Below are 19,640 nucleotides of genomic sequence, written 5' to 3'. Positions count from 1 at the left end.
TATATATATATATATATATATATATATCATAGATAGACAGACAGACAGACAGACTTTGCCATATTACTGTGGTTTTGTAGACTAGGCCTAGCCTTTCTTTGAAGGACACTTACAAGAAAAGAAGAGGCAGACTACAGGGTAGGACCAACACCTTCAACACACAGAAGTGATGATGTGGAAAACAGAAGCAGATCACCGGATCCCCTGGATAGGCTGAGCCAGCCAACTATCTCTAGAAGTTATGATCAAATTTAGACGTTTACATAATTTTCTTGAATAAACACATAGTAAAGTCCCCTTTTCTCATCTTAAGGCTTTACTTTTTTTTAAAAAAAAAAAAAAATCAAATTATTAGCAGATGAGTGCAAGAGGAGAGCTAAGGAAACGGGAGAGAAAGCCCATATGTAAGTCACGCTGAGGCTTGGTAAGACACCACCTTTAAACTCTTCCCAGCCAGGAGGAGGACGTGCCTTGCCAGCCGACAAGCCTCTCGAAGCCCTTGAATCTGATCTTCATTCTTCACTTCTATGCTGTCTCCCCAGTCGGGCACAATGCCTGTCGTCACATAGTCTGGCTTCTTTATGTGCTTGAGGAAAAGGGATTGAAAACGGAGATCAGAACCCAGCACGCGACAATGGCATCATTTTTTTCAGACACAGCCTCCTACTTCATGGAGCTCTGCCCTTCCTGCCAAAGCACCGACCTCCAAAGCCTGCGCAGCAGACCCTCCAGGCTACCCCCGATTCCTTCCCCTGCCCTTTTGAACTTAACATGGCCTGGTAGTGCTGCTCTGGATGGTCTGTTAACCTCACCAGGCTTTGAGTCCATCGGGTTCGGCTGAGGCAGATTTCCTGGTCAAAACAAACAGCAGTTTTCTGTTCTTTACTCTGCACGAGCCTGTTAGAAGCGTGGCCCATAGATGAAAAAGCGCCAAATTCCCAATCTGCACAACGGCTGCTTAAGAAGCGCTCTCATCTCCTTCACACCACGATGAAATGTATGCAAAGGACAGCCCTCAACACCCTCTGCCAAGAAGTCCACGTGGAAGGGTGTCAAGTCCATTGGGGCTCGCTCTCTCTCTCTCTCTCTCTCTCTCTCTCTCTCTCTCTCTCTCTCTCTCTCTCTCCCTCCCTCCCTCCCTCCCTCCCTCTCTCTCTTTCTCTCTCTCCCTCTTCCTCTCTCTGGTTTTTCAAGACAGGGTTTCTCTGTATATCTGTATAGCCCTGGCTGTCCTGGAACTCACTGTGTAGACCAGGCTGGCCTCGAACTCAGAAATCCGCCTGCCTTTACCTCCCAAGTGCTGGGATTAAAGGCATGGGGCCACCACTGCCTTAAAGTAGGTAACGTGACAACTAAGCACCAGAGGTCAAAACAAAACAGCTTGTCTTTTTTGATGACTTCTCCTAGGACAATAAAATCACCTAGAATGTTTCCATCTTTAATCAAGAAGAAACAAAGAATCTTCTAACCCAACCCCACACATCCAAACAGATCCCTCAGGTGGCAGGTTCTCCTGCACTGAAACCTGCTGGTGGTAACACTCATACACTGCTCCTGTCTGCCCTAAGGTCTGCAGCCCTTCCTGAGCCGTTTGTAGCAGCACTGTTGATAACACAGTAAGACTCCACAGAAGTTTGGGCCAGGAGCCATACTGGGCACTGCAGGGCTGAGATTGGGGCTCTTGTGTTTGTGAAGTGTGCCAGACCAGACCTTAGGATCTTCTGTTATTCCACCAATCAGAAGGGATTTTCTCTATCCACTTATTTGGCTTGTTTGTTTGCTTGCTTGTTTGTTTGTTTGTTGAGACTGGTTTTCTCTGTGTAGCCCTGGTAGTCCTAGAACTTACTCTGTAGACCAGGTTGGCTTCAAACTCAAGAGATTTGCCCGCCTCTGCCTTACAAGTACTGGAACAAATGCCCAGCTCGTTAGTTTTTGAGACTAGGTCTCTCACTGAACCTGGAGCTCATAGGTAAGAGCCAAGAGCTCCAGGGATCTTTCCGGGTCCCCCTCCCTATTCCCCAGCACTAGAATTACAAGCATACACCACTACACCAGGGGTCTATGTGGGCGCTGGAAATCTAAGCTCAGGTTCTTAACTCTGGTGCAGCAAACACTTACCGAATAAGCCATCTCTCCATTCAGAGAGGGGGTTTTCTTATCCTGGGAATAGAATGGCCTGGCTTGCCACAGCTGAGCCCTGTGGGGGCTATAATCACCTATAATCACCCACCAGCTCCCACAGCTCACCACATCTCCTTCCAACAAGCTTATATTCTCATTTCTGTTCTGTGCTCTGCTTTGGTTACAACTACAGGCTGGGGAGGTGCTGGGTTGTCTCTGAAACTGGTGAAAACATAAAATACAACACATTTCCTTTATCTACAGGTGCATGTGTGTGCTCGAGTGTGGGTACATACACGTGGAATCAAATATGTATTCACGTGTGCAGAGGTGTGGAGACCACAGGACAATATCTGATGTCTTCCTTAATTGCTCTGTACCTTATTTTTGAGACAGGGTCTCTCACTGAACCTGGAGCTTACTGGTTTGACCAGACTGTCTGGCCAAGGACCCTTACCTGGTCCTTGTCCCTGACTCCCCTCCCCGACTCTGAGATTATGGTCATGTTATAGTCCTGGGTTTTGCTGTTGTTGTTATTGTTGTTGCTGTTTTACATGCTCCCTGGGGGTGAATGAAGGACCTAGTGTTTACAGAGCAAGCACTTTACTGACCATGCCATCTCTCTCCCCAGGCCAAGCCCTAGAGAATTCTTTTTGGTTTTACAAAAAAAAAAAAAAAAAGTGTCAATATGTCAAAAGTGTCATTATGACTAATACCAGATGCTGGCTCTTTCTATGATGGTCAGACCTAAGCCAAGCTAGGACTTTTGGCTTTTTTTGTCTCTCAATCCTTTTTACAAAAATGGTCTACTCGCCTTTAGGAGGAACACTCAGTGTGATTCATTATAAAAGTGTAACAGGAAGAAAGCAGGCGATTTTTGTGGCAAGTCTATATTTCTTTTATTATTTTCCTTCTTCCTAAACCATCCCTTCCTCCTTTGTCCTGCATTTTCAAAGACAGATTGTACTTCCACAATACTAAACCACTGAAGGGGATCAAGAATGTTCTAGCTTTAATTTATCCTAAAAAAAAAATTCAAGGAACATAGTAACATAGAAATGTAAGGGCTTAAAAACATTCAATGTTAGCTTCCACGAATCTCTCTTAAATCAACCCAATTTTACAGTCATTTTCAAAAAAAAATTATGAACTATATACACATAGTTTTAATTTCATGCTAGAAGTTGAAAAATAAAAGTTTGATCATAAAAAATTTCATGATCAAAGTTGAAGTTCTAAATAAGCTAAGCAACTGTTTGCCCAGACCTTATTTTTGCTTTAGCTGACATTCTCAAATTACAGTATGCTAAAATAAAATATCATCCATCACAATTTGAAATTAAAAAACAAGTTTTAAATTCGTGATTCCAATGTGCTTGCGCAGTCCACCTGTGCTTGCCAGCCAGAGCGGCAGCCTGCAGCAGCCTGCAGCAGGACAGTACCTTGGGGACAGGATGTGCGGGAGAGACTGCAGCTGGTGAAACCACACTGTGGGAGATATCCCTTTGTCTCCAGAAAACGAAATGTCTTCTTTGTTGACTGCCTGACCGCTTGTGTAAGTAGATATGATTGAGTGGCGAAGACAGAACTCTCTGACAACCTGTGAGCAGAAAAGAGTATTTCACGTTAGGAAGAAAGAAAGGATGTTAACGGATTGCCCTGGAAAGTGTTGCTACCTATTAGATCATTAGTCTCGTTCTCTATTGACCCAAAAAAGAAAGCCCCCAAAAGAAATGGGGGCAGTAGTATTCCGGGCTCTGATGCAACAGTAGCACACCTTATTGACTAACTAGCACTGTTTACGTAAATTTCTGACGGTGGAAAGCTTTACTCAAATAGAAAATAAACATACTGAAGATCTGTCTTGCAGCGGGTGTGGAAAAGAACAATTTCTGCTGTGGGGCCTTGTGTGACGATGTCCAGATAACCTCAAAATTCAGGGCACTACTTTAGCAGCTCTATACCCTTTAAAACTATTTTCCTTTCAAAAGCCACAGACAAATTGCCAGCTGCACTTTTGGCCTACGTGGGATTGCGACTGTGTGTTAAGTTCTTGCGAGTGAAGGCATAATACCAAAATTCATTGCGAGGAATGCTCAAGTTGGCCCAAATAGTAAAAATGTAAGTGTAACCAAAGAAAATGAACATAGGAATTTAGAGGTCCTTATTAAAATATTAAAAGCACACCTTTTGACTCAGCAATTTATCTCTTCAAATGTCCCATGGATAATACAATTAGAAATGATAAATGTATGGCATCATACTCTTACTTAGGAACTATTTTGACAAAAAAACATGAAGCAGCCTGATCCCAAATGGGATGTATTAACAGGGGATGGGCTAAACATATAATATAGTCTATCTACCCAACAGAAAATTCTGTGGCCATTAAGAAGAACAGAGCTAAGTATGGCAGTACACACCCATAATCCTAGCACTTGAGAAGCAGAGGCAGGAGTGTCAGTTCAAGGTCATCCTGGGCTACATGGGACCCTGATTCAGAAAAGTAGAAAAAGGAGGAGGAGCTAAATGGGCTCTGTGCATGGATTGGCAGGGCCACAAGACAGTGTTATGTTACGGAAAAAGCACAAGCTGAACAACATCCACAGGAAGCCTGTTACGTGCAGGCGAGAGTGGGCGTGGTCGAAATGCATTGTCCACATGTAAGAAATTCATAAAGAGTAAATTAAAAAAATCATGTTCAAAAAGGAAACCCATTAGTGTAAAAGAAGCTGACATCATTATTTATATAAGCGTGTAGATGTCTACACACTTCCAAAATTAATATTCATCAGTAGTGTGTGACAGGGCAAGAGGTGAGAAGACTTTTTGATTCATTTTATTTTCTTCCCTATGGTGAGCTTTTAAAACCTATCTACTTCTCCATAAATAAATAAATAAATGAAAAAATATCCACTTTCATTACTATTACAATAAAAGTAATAGTTGAAAAAATCAACTGGAACCGGAAATGTGGAAGTATGTCATGTTTAGCAGATGCCTAATAAACAACAGTTTCTTCATAGGCATTTCAAAAGTAAAATGTGGGGACTGGAGAGAGAGTTCAGTGGTTAAGAGCACTGACTGCTCTTCCAGAAGACCTGAGTTCAATATCCAGTACACATGGCGGCTCACAACTGTTTGTAGCTCCAGTTCCAGGGGATATGACACCTTCACACAGACATACATGTGGGCAAAATACCAATGCACATAAATAAATAAAAAACAAAAGTTAAAAAGAAAACGTAAAGTAAAATGTCGTAAAATGTACGCTCCTCTAAGAGCTTTAATACTAAACACCATGTCAGCTACTGAACAAGGTGTTTTTCATCTGCTGGCTCATTAGTCTTCACAAGAGCCCTATGAGTTCCAAACTGTACGATATTCATCTTTAGTTGTTTTTTTTCTTTAACTTTTATGTATTTGGATGGTTTGCTTTCATCACCTGGTACAGTGCCTGCAGAAGCCAGAGAATTTTGAATCCCCTGAAACTGGAGTTACAGATGGTTGGGAGCTGCCATGTGGGTGCTAGGAATTGGACCCAGGTCCTCTGGAAGAGCAGCAAGTATTCTCACCTGCTGAGCCATCTTTCCAGTCACTGTTACTACATTGTACAGGGGGAAATACCAAGTGTAAAGCAGGACCAAAGCCAAGGAAAACTCCCCAATCTCCTCTCTCTTGAGTTTTTTTCAATAAAATTAGCTATTATATGGAAACATCCAGGAAAATGGAGAAGATATCACCGAATTGCATTCACTGATATTATTTTTTTCCAGAATGTGTCAATGGGCTTACCAAACCCCCTTCCCTGAGCACAGAGCATTCAGTGAGGCAGTTGGGCATCCTGTTATATGCAATGGAAAATTTGGAGACTGGAATCAATCTATGATTCTATCCCCCTAGTTGTACCCTTACAAAGGCCAACATACAAAATGCAGTACTCCCATCCTAAGGAGAGTGCATATTATGATTACAACTAATAACATCAATATCAACAAAGGTTCAGCCAGATGTGGTGATACATGCCTTTGATCCCAGCACTCGGGAGAAAGAAGTGGGTAAACAGGAGAGTTTGAGGCCAGCCTGGCCTACAGAGTGAGCCTAAAGACTACATAAAGAAACTCTGTCTCAAAATAGATGGATGGATGGATAGATGGATGGATGGATGGAAGGATGGATGGATGGATGGATGGATGGACAGGCAGATAGATAGAAATAGAGATAGATGGACAGATAGACAGAGACGATAGATAAAAGAAGCACAGTGACTCAGATTTAATAATCACTTTTTGATGAAGCTCACTGCCAGTGTTCAGTTTATCACACAATGCCTCTTACCAATGTTTGGTTGGCAGCAGCTGTCCCTGCCACAGTTTAAAGATGAGGAGATACGCACCCCTCATAATCAACACTCAGTCCCTCTCCAGCTCCCCACTTCTAAGCCGGGGTCTGCAACCACCACACTGCCCTCTAACAGCATGCAGTGTCTCTCAAAGTCCACATATGCCTGGCCCAACTTATTCAGGATTTGGATTTTGAAGGATGTTTTGTTTGTTTGTTTAATCTTGCAAAACATGTCCTGTGCTCAATTAACATTTAGAGTAAAGACATTTTTCCTGGAAATTCTTAGAGGAATTCCCATCTAATTGGGAGGCATATGGTAATGAAAATTTCATACTTTTGAAGTAAGTCAGATCTGAGTTACCCAAACTTCTGAGCCCCACTTTCTAACTGTTAAGGGGAATTAGCATGCTCTTGCTCCCATCAGGTATGGTGTTAGGTAAGACAACAGATTTGGAAACTGTAGCGATCATTCTCCCTTTATTCCTGCTCTTTAACGTGTTTTCCTTAGGAACGATCAAATCTGTTCTCTCGATCAACACTCAATGTGTTTATGCTTCCACTCTCTGTGCTACATCCTAAATCCAGGAAACACAACGGTCTAAGGAGGCAGACGTTAAGCAACTGGCAGGAGGGCTGGAAAACAGGCTGGAGGCATTGTGGTTGTGGAGTGACAGCTGCCTAGCCAGGATGGGGGCAGAGAACAGACCACAGAGTCTTCTCATGCCAGCGCCTTACTGAGTGCTTCCCAGAAGTTGAGAGATCGGCCTCAGCATTGGCCTTCACTTAGCAGTACCTGCTTAACTGTCATGCTACAGCCAGACAACAGGTGATAGAGACTCAGATCAATTTTATCACACAGAGGATTTCCACTCCCCCACCCCACCCTCGTATGGCCGATTACAGAAGAGAGGCCATTTTTATCAATATTATCAAGTTCAAGTACATAGGCATTACAGGGGAATTTTTTCTACGTACTTAAACGTGAATTATGAAAGCATCAGGTCTCTACTGGGATGCCTGGGTAAGGCTTGTGAGGCATTCCCTTTCTGGTTAACAGTGTGGCCAACGTATCCATCCTGCCAAATGACAGGCTCACTGTCAGAAAGCACATCCCCCACTCCTACCCCCAGCAACTAGACAGGCGAACATTAAACAATGGAAGCCCAGCCTAGACACAGTCAATCTGCTGACAACAATTTTAAGTAACTCTACTTCCACCTTTATATTTGAAGTAAAATGTTTTCTTTCCAGTCAATAAAAGTACTCCATACATGTTATCACAAAGTAACGTGATATTCAAATACCATTATACATTTATTCCATGAACTATTCACTACTGACTAAGAAAAAATATAGTGTTTTCACAGATGAAATGGTCAGATAAGTTTAAGTCCTGATACCTTAGAAGATAATGATGTCACCCCAAACAAGGTAGCCAGGGAGGGGATCATGAGCTATGTTTATTATGCTTTTTTTGTGTGTGTGTTTTGTTTTTTTGTTTTCCAGATAGGGTTTCTCTGTGTAGCCCTAGCTATCCTGGAACTTGCTCTGTAGACCAGGCTAGCTTAGAACTCCCAGAGATTTGCCTGTGCTGGGACTAAAGGGGTTCACCACCATGCTTGATTTTTTGTACTTAGAACTTTTGAATTCTGAATTTTGAATACTCAAGCTATTACTGCTGACTGGACTATGACAGAGCTGAAAGATGGGTCTTTGGGCAAGAATGCTTGTATAACAGACAAGAAGCAGTCTATAAATCTCAGAGTGCAAGCTTAGGCTCTGATAGAATCTTTGTGACGCTGAAAATAATTTTTATCATCACCCTTGGTAACAGTGAATATTCTACTGTTTATAACAACGTGTGGATTTACTGCCTGTGCAGGAAACCCTACAGCTTTTCTGCTGGGTGATCAGCAGTGACCACACCCTGATCAAATTAGCAACAAGCAACTCCTTGCTGCTCTGGGCTCCCTGGTCTGAGGTTTTTGATGGCTCCCACTGGTGCATCCTAAACATTATCTAGGTCCACTTGCCCCTGTGGTAATTAGAGTTGCACACTGTGCAGGCTCAATGTCTCTTGAAACTGCTCTGTGTCCCCTGGATTCCGCTGCACATGTTTTGTATTTTAAATTTATATGTGGGATATAAATATAGATGTGCTTAAGTATTTTCATATTTGATGGTAACATCAATTTCTAAACTTCTCCTTTTAATTCCTTTTCTAGATTCGGTCTGGAAGGTGGAGCTTCAGAACTGTGCATAGTGAAGGGAGGACTGTGTCTTTCATACCTAATGTCGCTGCACACAGTCTGCCCTGTATTTATTGGCCTTTTACCCAGGGTCCATTTTAATTGTTATCTGCTCATGCATTCTATACCACATAATGAAATGCTTCCATTTCACCCACTGTGCCCTGGAGTTTTATGTGTATCTTTCCTAATGACCCTTTATTAAGCCAATTTTACCCTTGAAAATGTGAGTTTTTCTTTTGGTCAACAAGTATTTTTAAGGGTGAAGTCTGAGTGACCTTTCAAAGGGGCCTCTAAAGTGCTTATTATTTTAAGCACTTGTAAAACTGAACAAAGTGCGCTTCGCTTGGACTCTAGTGTGCCTACCAACACCTATATTTCTCATTACATGCTTCCAGGACAGGCTTTCACCTGGCAGCAGGCCATCAGTCCTCGTTTGAGCTTCCTTCAGAAGCATCAAACGTCTGAGTAGAAAACAACACAATCAGGTAGGCTGGTATGGCTTTACATTAGCTAACAATGTCAACCAGCAATAATACAGAATTTAAAAGACACCCTGTAAAATATCTTACTCAACATATTTCTTCATAATGATCAGCAAATGCCAAAGTCTAGTAACAAAACTATTATTTATAGCATATTAACATCTAATTGATTTTACAAATGGAGGCAATTATTTTGGATGAAGGGAGGACTGTCTGCCACATTTAAATGATTTATGATTACCAAGACAGAAAACAACAATGTTTTACTAATTCATTTTCAACTGTGGCTCTTCCACTCATTGATAATTTTAATTTTAACCAAATGATTTCTTTGAATAACACATTAACTTCAACTTTAAAAAGAAAAAAAAAGGCAACTTACTTTGTGTCTGCAATTGGACAGGATTTGGTTTTTAATGTTCAAAAATGTTGCTTCCTCCAGTGGGCTTAGAAAAGACCCTACCCTAGGAACACACATTGAAGTGTGGATTTAGAACCACAGAAAGATCGCACTTTCATGAACTCCAACAAATTACTTCAAGCAGGAGCCGCAGCTCCCACAGAGCGTCACGTGCATGAAGTCCAAGAGATCACTGCAGAGGCCTCCATCTCCAGTCTCTTGACCTAAAACATTGACTGTCTGCTTGAAAGGTTTCATAACGTGTACAAATGCTGCCAAAGAAAAATTAAGCAGCATGAGTCACTCACTATGATGCTTTTGCCATCTAGGACTAGGATGTACACGTTTGAAAAGGAAGGGAGGAAAAGGGTGGGCTCCTTCCCATTTCAAGGCAACTATAAAGCAGAGGAGAAGCTCGTATTTCATGAGCAATAACCTGTGCATTTGTTGAAGGAAAAACACATACACACACTGAGGGATTGCCCCAGGCTGATGCAGATACTGACTGGGCAAAACTGAAGGACAAGGGCTCTTGAAACTAAACAAAAGCAAATTCATCCCGTTGACAGATGTTGCTCACATCAAAGTACTAAGGAAGTCTCCGGACTCCCAATTTTTAAAAACAATTAGTACCCTTCTACAATCCACACATTGAGAACAAAGTTAAGTTTTTTTAATCAGTCATAATAAACATTATTAAACTCTGTTCTCAGAGAGTTTCAGCTCAGTTAGGGACTGTTTTAGTGTGTTTTTAGCTCTGGGCCTTGCCAAACAGTAGTTTATTCATTCCCATGGACATGTCTGGGAAGGCGAGCTGGGCATGCCATCAGCCCCTTCCTTCCAGGGGTTAACTGCTCTGGCTGCCAAATAAAATACAGAGCAAGCCATGTAATTATGGAGACAGTCAAAGGGCAGGCTCTATTTTGAAATCTATTTGCACAGACAAGGTCTTCCAATTGAACTTACAGGAAACAAGCTGGTAAAAGAGCCCCTCTCCCCAGATGCCGTCCACACTTTTTCTCCATCTCAGGAAGTCGAGGATATGGACACCATCTACCACCGCTTCCTGGATCCCAAGCTAAGATGCCCTTGTGGAGAGAAGAGGGGCTCTGTTTCACAACCTAGAAGGATCATGGATGGGGGAGTGGGTGGCGGGGGAGCTAATTAACAGCATTTGGAAATGGCTTCTAAATGGTAAAGCTACAGTGCTTGTTAAACATTTCTAAAGAGGTAACAGGCCCAGTTGGTATGCAGGTGTGGGGAAACAGCTCATTTACTTCAATGTCCAAAAGAAAGCACAGAGTTGAGTGTAACAGAGACGGCTACAAGGACTTGTCGGAAATAAGGATTCTACCTGACATCCCACAGGACCATCCTTGCAGTTATTTATAGCCAAAACCACTGACTATAGTCATGAAGATCCCACAGGATGGAAAGGACATATGTCAACTACCGAGTGACAGAATTGGGAAGACTCACTTTTATCAAATGGTCAAAGTGTTCATCCTGGTTGCTTATACTCTAAGGTGACCACGTCTGTGAGGACGAGTTGTCTGAACACTAAAATAGGGTTGGCTGCCATTACTGATAAAATGAGTGGCCTGATGAAGGCAATAGTCTGTGGGTGTCAGTGCCATCACCCAGGCCTGGGAGCCTTGGCTCTGGAGAAGACAAACTAAAAAGTCAGTCACATGTAGAACATTTCTGAGGAAAGGATGGCTGGTGGCCTGGGGCACCCTAGTTCAATAATAACGATCAAGAATGGTTCCCAGGCCAAAGCAAACAGGACTCTGGATGAGGCTCCCTCAGAAGTTAGTTCTATGTGACATCATGCCTCCTTTTTAAAAACTATATTAACAGCAACTGACATAGCATAACACCACTGGTCAGCTCAGAAACAATTCAGGAAAAGGCTTCAATCTGTTTCTTTAGAAAAATCAAATCTGAAGATGGAGAGATGGCTCAGTGGTTAAGAGTACTGGGAGCTTGCTCTTCCTAAGGACCTGGGTTCAATTCCTAGCAATCACATGGTGATCCACAGCTATCTGTAGCTCCATTCTCAGGCTATCTGGCACCCTCCCCTGACTTCCCTGTGGTCAGGTACTTACATGGTACACAGATAGACAAGCGAACAAAACACCATAAGCATAAAAAAAATCAATTTGATTATGGGATTATTCACTAGTAGCTACCACCGGGACCTAAGGATCTATACTTCAACAGCAAGCACCTTCTTACTCTAGGGAAACAGACACACCCTCCACCTATATGACAAATACAGATCAATAACCACTTGCACTTACTAATGGAGACCCATGTTGGTGGGCCTGTGGGGTGTGTGTGTGTGTGTGTGTGTGTGTGTGTGTGTGTGACTTTTAGGCTTGCTTAACCACAGCTGAGGGAAGGATGCCAAAGATTTTGGCAAAAACTAGATGTCCATCATTTGGCAGGTCAGGGGAAGTTACTTAGAAATGATACAGTTCTGTAGGGAAATACAGTTCTGCATGCATTGAAAAGATAAAAAATATTTACTTCGAGTTGAAATCTCAGTTCATCTTATATACACTACAGACCAGAAAATTTCGAGTCACAAGGAAATAGTGTACGCTGAGCAGAGCCATTGTCTCTCAGCTCAAGTTTGGAGAAAAGAAGCTTTTTCGCCGTTCAACAATACATACACTCAGGCTACTTCTTGGACAAAGAAATATTGTACCCTTCTAGGGAGGAATAAAGGGGCTGTTTATTAGAGCCTTGTTAAAATGTAATAATTCATTCCAGTTGAGCCCTGTGAAAAATGTCATCAAAATATCATTTTCTTTGCCAGATTTTCTGGATGCCGTAGTATCATTTAAATATAGCTTTAGAGAGAGAGAGAGAGAGAGAGAAAGAGAGAGAGAGAGAGAGAGAGAGAGAGAGAGAGAGAGAGAGAGAGAGAGAGAGCCCTGACCAGAGTGGAAAAAGGAACCAAAGCAAGTGCGCTGTCAAAATAGCATGGGAGCATTTCACACAGGCCTGGGACCCAGGGAGCACACACTTCTGAGCCAGACAGAACATCTGGCAGCTTTCAACTCTCCAAAGGACCATTCCTGTTACCTCACACACCTCCGCTCAAGAAGAGGGCGATCGAACAGTTTTATACTAAAGCACACAGACAGGAACCAGAAAGGGCAATTTCACAGAAATCACACATGGAATTCAATTTTAGAGAATGGCCATACAAAAACATGTGTTTAAAAAAATGAGATAGTAAGAAAGTCCTTTAATTTTTTTTAAAAAAGACTATTCATAAATACAGCTGTCATGTAAAATACCACTTAAAGTGCTAGTCATTCTGGGTTAAAATACCTAATAACAGAGATGTGGGGACTTCCAGCAAAGGTACAGCTTTGATAAGAATATTTTAAAATTGTATTAAAGCATTTGATAAGAACATAATTTTAGTTTTTCATTTTATAACAATGTCAACTGCATTCAACCTTTGGATTCCTTCCTTTCTTCCTTCCTTCCTCCTTGATACACTATGTAAAGTTATTGTTGTACAAGCAAGTAATTGTTCTAAAACAGCTTGGACCTGTAGCAATATCAGCACACACAAAAATCCCCCCAAAGTCCCCATCTGAACTCATGCTTAATGCATCTTCAGTATACAATGCCTAATGAAAGAAAACATTAGAATGGAGATCTCTGACAGTCTTGGGGATCGTCTCTGCTGTAATCCATGGCAGTAGGGGTGGCAGGAAGTGGTGTCAATAACAACCCCAAATGGAAAAGCCAAAACCTGAAGGAAGCATATCCAGACTTCCATGGCTAAGACTACACAGATTCAAGACAACAGAAGCCAAGATCACGCATCAAGGAGCTAACTTCAACAACAAACAACAACAAACAAACAAACAAACAAAAACAAAGAGAAATTACATAAAAGCCCTTTTCAGTGCAAGGAACAATATGCAATTTTTCTCAAGATGGCTTTGAATCTGGTATAGCTACATTGCCATTGCCACAGGTAATTTTTATCTTCCATTCAACTGGGTAGACTCAGTTGACCATATGAATAAAGACACATTTGACAGTTTTATGCACTAATATAAAAAAATTCATTGTAGTCTGCTTCTAACCTAGTGCTGCTGCCACTTCTTCTTCCTCCTCCTCTTCTGCTTTCCTCTTTCCCTTTTTCTTTTAAGATGTTTCAAAACAATGTTGATTTTGTTTTAAAAGCTAGAATTTAAAACCAATAAGATATATACTCCTTATTAGTATGTGACTGGGTACTTCTCACATCTGGAAACAGTACTTGAAAACTTCTGCTGGAAATACTGGAGATATTGCTCACATTTAGTGGAATGATAAATTCATCATGTCATTTTTTTAGATTAATGTTTTTAATATCCCCACAGACCTGAAATATCTAATGTATAAAATATCTGAAAAATATTTATTGTCTAATAATATATGTATTGAACACTTTTTGAGGTTTAATTCTACCAGAATGTCATAAAAGGAAAACCAACTCCCAGCATAACAGCTAATTTGTGGCTCAAAAGAGGGAAATAGTATAAAAATTAATATGTGTTATGTTTTACTGTAAATATGTCTTGGGGTAGTATTATAAAAGAAGTGTCTTTCTAATTTTATATAAGTTCTCTTTTTTTAAAAGATTTATTTATTTATTTTATGTATATGAGTACACTGTAGTTATTGAATCTCATTACAGATGGTTGTGAGCCACCATGTGGTTACTAGGAATTGAACTCAGGACCTCTGGAAGAGCAATCAGTGCTCTTAACCGCTGAGCCATCTCTCCAGTCCTTTTTCTCCTTTTTAATGGAGCACCTCACAATTTTCCATGTTACCCTTGTACAAAGGTCATACTAACCTCTGTTCATTCCGATTTTACTGTTTGCAGCTGAAGTGAGCACTACGCTTGGATTCTTGTTGAAACTGACTCCTTTCCCCTGAGTACTCATAGGTTTACTTGGACAGGCTAAATTCCTTTCCTCGTTTAATCGGAATGGATCTTCCTCAGCAGGTTGCTATGGTAACTGTGCAATGACAGATAGAAAAAGCAAAGGATAAATCCTCAGTTTGAAAAATATGCTTTGGGATGAGCAAGTGATTTACAAAGGGTTCTGAGATCCTAGGTGGGGCCCCAGAGCTGCTGCTTAAAGCAAGAATCTGAAGCACCCACCCTCCCAACATCACTGTGGGGCCACCTTGACCACCAAACCTAACTACAGATGTACCAAGACCTTAGACAGCATGAGGACTCGAACTCATGAGGAAGACTCATGCAGTTTAGAGTTGATGCTTTTCTGGTTAATCCTTGCTGATTTGGTGGTTAATGGCAGGGTCTGTGGAAGATCTTTTCTTCCATGTGTAGGTGGAAAAGACCCTCCCTCTTTTCAAACCTCAGTTCCTTCTGACCATAGTAGACAGAAACACTCTTAGGTTGTACACGGTGAAAGGAGAGACTTCCTGCCAGGGAAACCTCCTGCCTACAGAGAACATTTCCCTGGAAAGCTCACCCTCACGGTTTTCACACTTATATCTGATCCTATTTCCAATTTTTATTTAATTAATTTTTTCCTTTCTTATGCTGAGGATTGAGCCTAGAGCTTTTGAGCAGCAGGCTAGCCCTCCACCCTGGGCACACCAGTCTAGAACACTGTTATTTTTAGCCCATGACTAAGCTGTATCCAGTCACTGTAGTGCTTAGCCATAAGCTCTTACATTGTCCTTGGTAACCTAATTTGTAAGAACTCAAATATATTTGTCTTGGTGTACAATCTGCTTAACAAAAACACCTAGATCTCTCCAAAGCCTATTGTTTAAAATTGTACCAAGAAGTCTTTGCATAAAAATTCCTGTTTATTAAACAGTGATACAGGAAGAACTTATTTACATTTCAAGGACTAGCAACATACATCATTTATGACAAAAAAGGCAAGCACTCCATAAGAAATGCTCAATCACTGTCAATCACGAACACTAAAATATACATAAACCAAAGCACGCTCTGTGTGAACTATATTAAATTCAGCTAAACACAGAATTACCAACAGAACAAACAAAACAACAAATAATTATCAGTGACTCACAGACCTATTTATACGACACACAAAATAACTTGGAAAAGTGTAACCATGGAAACCTGATAGCCTAAATTTGGTGCCTTCAAACTCTGCACTTACTTAGAACACCATGCAAAGGATGCCCTTACAAACTATAAATGTTTCAAGGGCTGTCAAAGCTGATCTTTGTTATCAGATCATTCATCAAAATAGTTTCCACAGTCAATTAGTTGTTGAAAATTATTCGAACACCAGTTTAATAAAACTATGATTAAAAAAATGTCAGCCAGGTTTCTTCTCCAAAATTTCAGAAGTGTTATTTCCATAATCCCTGATTAGCAATTGAAAACCCTCAACTATTTGCAACAAATCCCATAATAGTTGAGTGACACGGAGCTTGAGCTCACACTGTTGCATGCCATCACCTCCCCACTTGCTCTTGGCAGAGCTAGAGAAGGAATAGTTTTGGTTGGGTCAGTAAGTGCTGTTCACTATTACCATTTGGATAACAGCGTTTGGTGCGACAGCCACTCCTAATGCCTTACGTCTTCATGATGTAATGTCTAAAGCATCACGTCGTAGCTCACCAGCTCCCACGCTGAGGATGCGAGAGGCTCAGTGTGTACGCCATTATGTAGATGAGCAATGGGTGTTGTTTGACATGACTGAAATGGGTCAACAGTATTATCCTTGTCACATTAATCATCCAGACAGCCAGAAGGCGGAGGAGGGGGTGAGGGGAGCCTTGAAAACTAAAACTAGAGAATCTATTCACACAAGTGACACTGGCTATTGGCGGGTTATCTAGGATGTGGTTAAGGAGAAGGAAGAGGTACAGACTCTGAACACATGTTTCATTATTTATTCAGAAACCCTAGCTCTATTTCCAGAATTCAAGTGAACACCCACAGAGACAGACCACTGAGACGCTGTATTGTAATTTTTTTTTTTAAAAAAGGCATTTGATGAAAATCTGTGTAAAGCAAAGACCTTTCACATTCAAGAACAAGTACATTTTGAAGAACCTGAATCCTGGGGGTGCCGTGAGGCCCCTGGAACTTACAGAGGGAACCAGATGGAGACACACAGGCTCAGAGTCCTCACCATGGACAATAACCCCACCTGCATCTGTTGAGGGGTCCTGGGAAGTGGAGAAGAGACAGGGGAGGAGACAAAATGCAGGTGTCCTAGGATCATCTGGCCTAGCCCTGAGTCAAAAGGAAGTACCCAAGGAGGGGCAGAGAAAGTCCGAAGTACAAAGTTTCACATAGTAACCCCAGTCTCTTCTCCTTCCACCTCATGGTACTGGTTGGTGTAGGATGGGTTTGGCCTACAAAGCTAGTGACCAGGCCAGAACACTGCCCTCAAAGATAATCAATCATCCTCCTAACTTGTTCCACATTCTCTCCACAGAGCCCTCTGGTAGGAACTGTGACAACTCAAAGAAAACAGTGTCTATTGACTATTTCATTCTTAGTGTTTTTCTTTGCTTTCTTTTTATTTATTTTTACTTTTTTTCCCCCTGTGCATTGTTGTTGAGTCTGTATAATGATGTTGTTCCCTTGGAACTGGAGTTACAGACAAGTGTGAGCTGCCATGTGGGTGTTGGGAATTGAACCCAGGTCCCCTGTAAGAGCCCGTGCTCTTAACCACTGAGCCATCCTCTCTCCAGGCCCAGTTTCTCTTTTTTGTGTGGTCCAAACTGGGTTTGACTTTGACATCTTCTTCCTATCATTATATATATATATGTAAAAATATATATACATGTATATAATGTTTTGTTTGTTTTTTTCAAGACAGGGTTTCTCTGTATAGCCCTGGCTGTCCTGGAACTCACTTAGTAGACCAGGCTGGCCTCAAACTCAGAAATCTGCCTGCCTCTGCCTCCCAAGTGCTGGGATTAAAGACATACACCACCACTGCCAGCTCATATTTTATATTCTATGTGCTTATAATTTTATTAAGCATCTATTTTGAAAGTAGTAATCTCTCTAATGCCAGCACTTATGTGGCATAATATCTCTGAGTTCAAACCAGCCTGGGCTACAGACAAGTTCCAAACCAAGTCTTGAAACACCAAAAAAAAAAAAAAGAAAGAAAGTAATGTATCTCTTTCCCTAATATATAGAAAACAACTATCTAACAAAAACATGTGATCTCATACTGTTTCCTTATATAGGTAGATCCTGCTACACCTTAGCCAAAGATGAATATCAGGGCAGACACTTTTTAAACTTTGCATAATATGCCTTTTATTTGTACAACTAGATATATGGCAATTCTTTTTAGTTTAATTTGTAGAATTCTTTGAGTTAAGAAATGTGCAAAATTAGCTGGAGAGTGGTGGCATACACTTTTAATCGTAGCTCTTGGGAAATAGAGGCACATAGATCTCGGAATCCAAGGCTAGCCTGGTCTACAGAGCCAGTTCCAGAATAGCCAGGACTACACAGAGAAACTCTATCTTGAACTGCTGCCCCTACAAAGAAAATGTGCAAAAATCTGTTCTACACAAACAAAAGTAGCAATTGATATTCTCAGTGGTGTTTTCTTTCTGTGCCTAGTCTTTGTTCATTTGTTTGTTTGTTGAGACAGTGCCTCTCTGCGGAGTTCTGGCTGATCTAAAATTTGCTCTGTGTACCAGGCTAGCCTTGAACTCCCAGAGATCCTGCTGCCTCTGCCTCAAGTGCTGGGATTAAGCTTATCCTCATCAATACTGTTATTATTATTTTATTTACTTAGAGATTTTAGAGCTAGGGTCTCATGTATTCCATACCGGCCTCAAATTTACTCTATAGCTAAAGAGGACCTTGAAGTGCACTTGTGGAGGGCAGAGGACAACCTTAGTGCCATCTAATAAGGCTCCAAGAGAAGGCGACTGTGTTGGATAGATATATGTCAACTTGACACACCTATAGTCATTTCAGAGGAGGAGACCTCAACTGAGAAAATATCTCCATAAGACATTCATAAAGCTTTAGACAGGTCTGTAGGGCATTTTCTTAATTAGTGATTGGTGTGGGAGGGACCACCCATTGTGGGTGGTTCCACTCTCTGGCTGATGGCCCTGTGTTCTATAAGACAGCCATGGTGAACAAGCCAGTAAGCAGCACCATTCCTTGGCCTCTGCATCAGCTCCTGTCTCCAAGTTCCTACCCTGCTTGAGTTCCTGGCTTCCTTCAATAATAGACTATTATGAGGAAGTAAGTGTAAGTGAAATTAACCCTTTCCTTCCCAACTTGCTTTTGGTCATGAGGTTTCACCATAGAAACAGTAACCATAACTAAGACAAGTTGTTTTTGTTTTTTTAATTTAGAGAATACTTTGTTAAGTTTTCTTCCTTCCTTCCTTCCTTCCTTTCTTCCTTCCTTCCTTCCTTCCTTCCTTCCTTCCTTCCTTCCTTCCTTCCTTCCTTCAAGTTAGAATCTCCCTATGTATCTCTGCCTGTCCTGGAACTAACTATGCAAACCAGACTGGCCTCAAAACCACAGAGATGGGCCTGCCTCTGCCTTCAAGAGCTAAGATTAAAGTGCACACCATCACTCCCCAGCTTAGTTTCTTTTCTTTTTTGCTTTCTTTTGATTTATTTTATGCATATGAGTGCTCTATCTGCATGTACACCTGTAGGCTAGAATCAGGCATCAGATTCCAGTATAGATGGATAGTTGTGAGCCACCATGTGGTTGCTGGAAATTGAACTCAGGACCTCTGGAAGAGTTGACAGTACTTTTAATTGCTCAGCCATCTCTCCAGCCACCCCCCCATCCCCACCCCCTGCCCCACTTAGTTTCTTTTTTCTTTCTTTCTTTTTTTTTTTTTTTTGGTTTTTTTCAAGACAGGGTTTTTCTGTGTAGCCCTGGCTGTCCTGGAACTCACTGTGTAGACCAGGCTGGCCTCAAACTCAGAAATCTGCCTGTCTCTGCCTCCCAAGTGCTGGGATTAAATGTGTACACCACCACTGCCTGGCCCC

The 19,640-nt window shown here is 41.5% G+C and overlaps 1 protein-coding gene across 5 annotated transcripts in view; it reads right to left on the bottom strand.

The window, feature by feature from the left end:
- Metap1d (methionyl aminopeptidase type 1D, mitochondrial) overlaps positions 1 to 19,640 on the bottom strand; it is a 72,686-nt gene that overhangs the window by 15,469 nt on the left and 37,577 nt on the right. For 2 of the 5 annotated variants that reach the window (XM_031370593.1, XM_031370595.1), the window contains exons 2-4: positions 14,476 to 14,641; positions 3,564 to 3,721; positions 437 to 586 (exon numbers count right to left, since the gene is read on the bottom strand). In XM_031370593.1, the coding sequence (XP_031226453.1) occupies positions 437 to 586; positions 3,564 to 3,721; positions 14,476 to 14,566 (399 nt within the window). In that variant the 5' untranslated portion in view covers positions 14,567 to 14,641. Of the gene's footprint in view, positions 1 to 436; positions 587 to 3,563; positions 3,722 to 14,475; positions 14,642 to 19,640 lie in introns of those variants that run through there. The other 3 variants (XM_031370597.1, XM_031370594.1, XM_031370598.1) reach the window with 2 other exon arrangements.

This window comes from Mastomys coucha, unplaced genomic scaffold, assembly GCF_008632895.1.
Source record: "Mastomys coucha isolate ucsf_1 unplaced genomic scaffold, UCSF_Mcou_1 pScaffold15, whole genome shotgun sequence".
NCBI classification, from domain to species: domain Eukaryota; kingdom Metazoa; phylum Chordata; class Mammalia; order Rodentia; family Muridae; genus Mastomys; species Mastomys coucha.
The sequence above is the reverse complement of the archived record's forward strand: the minus strand, read 5'-3'. Positions and strand labels throughout refer to the sequence as shown.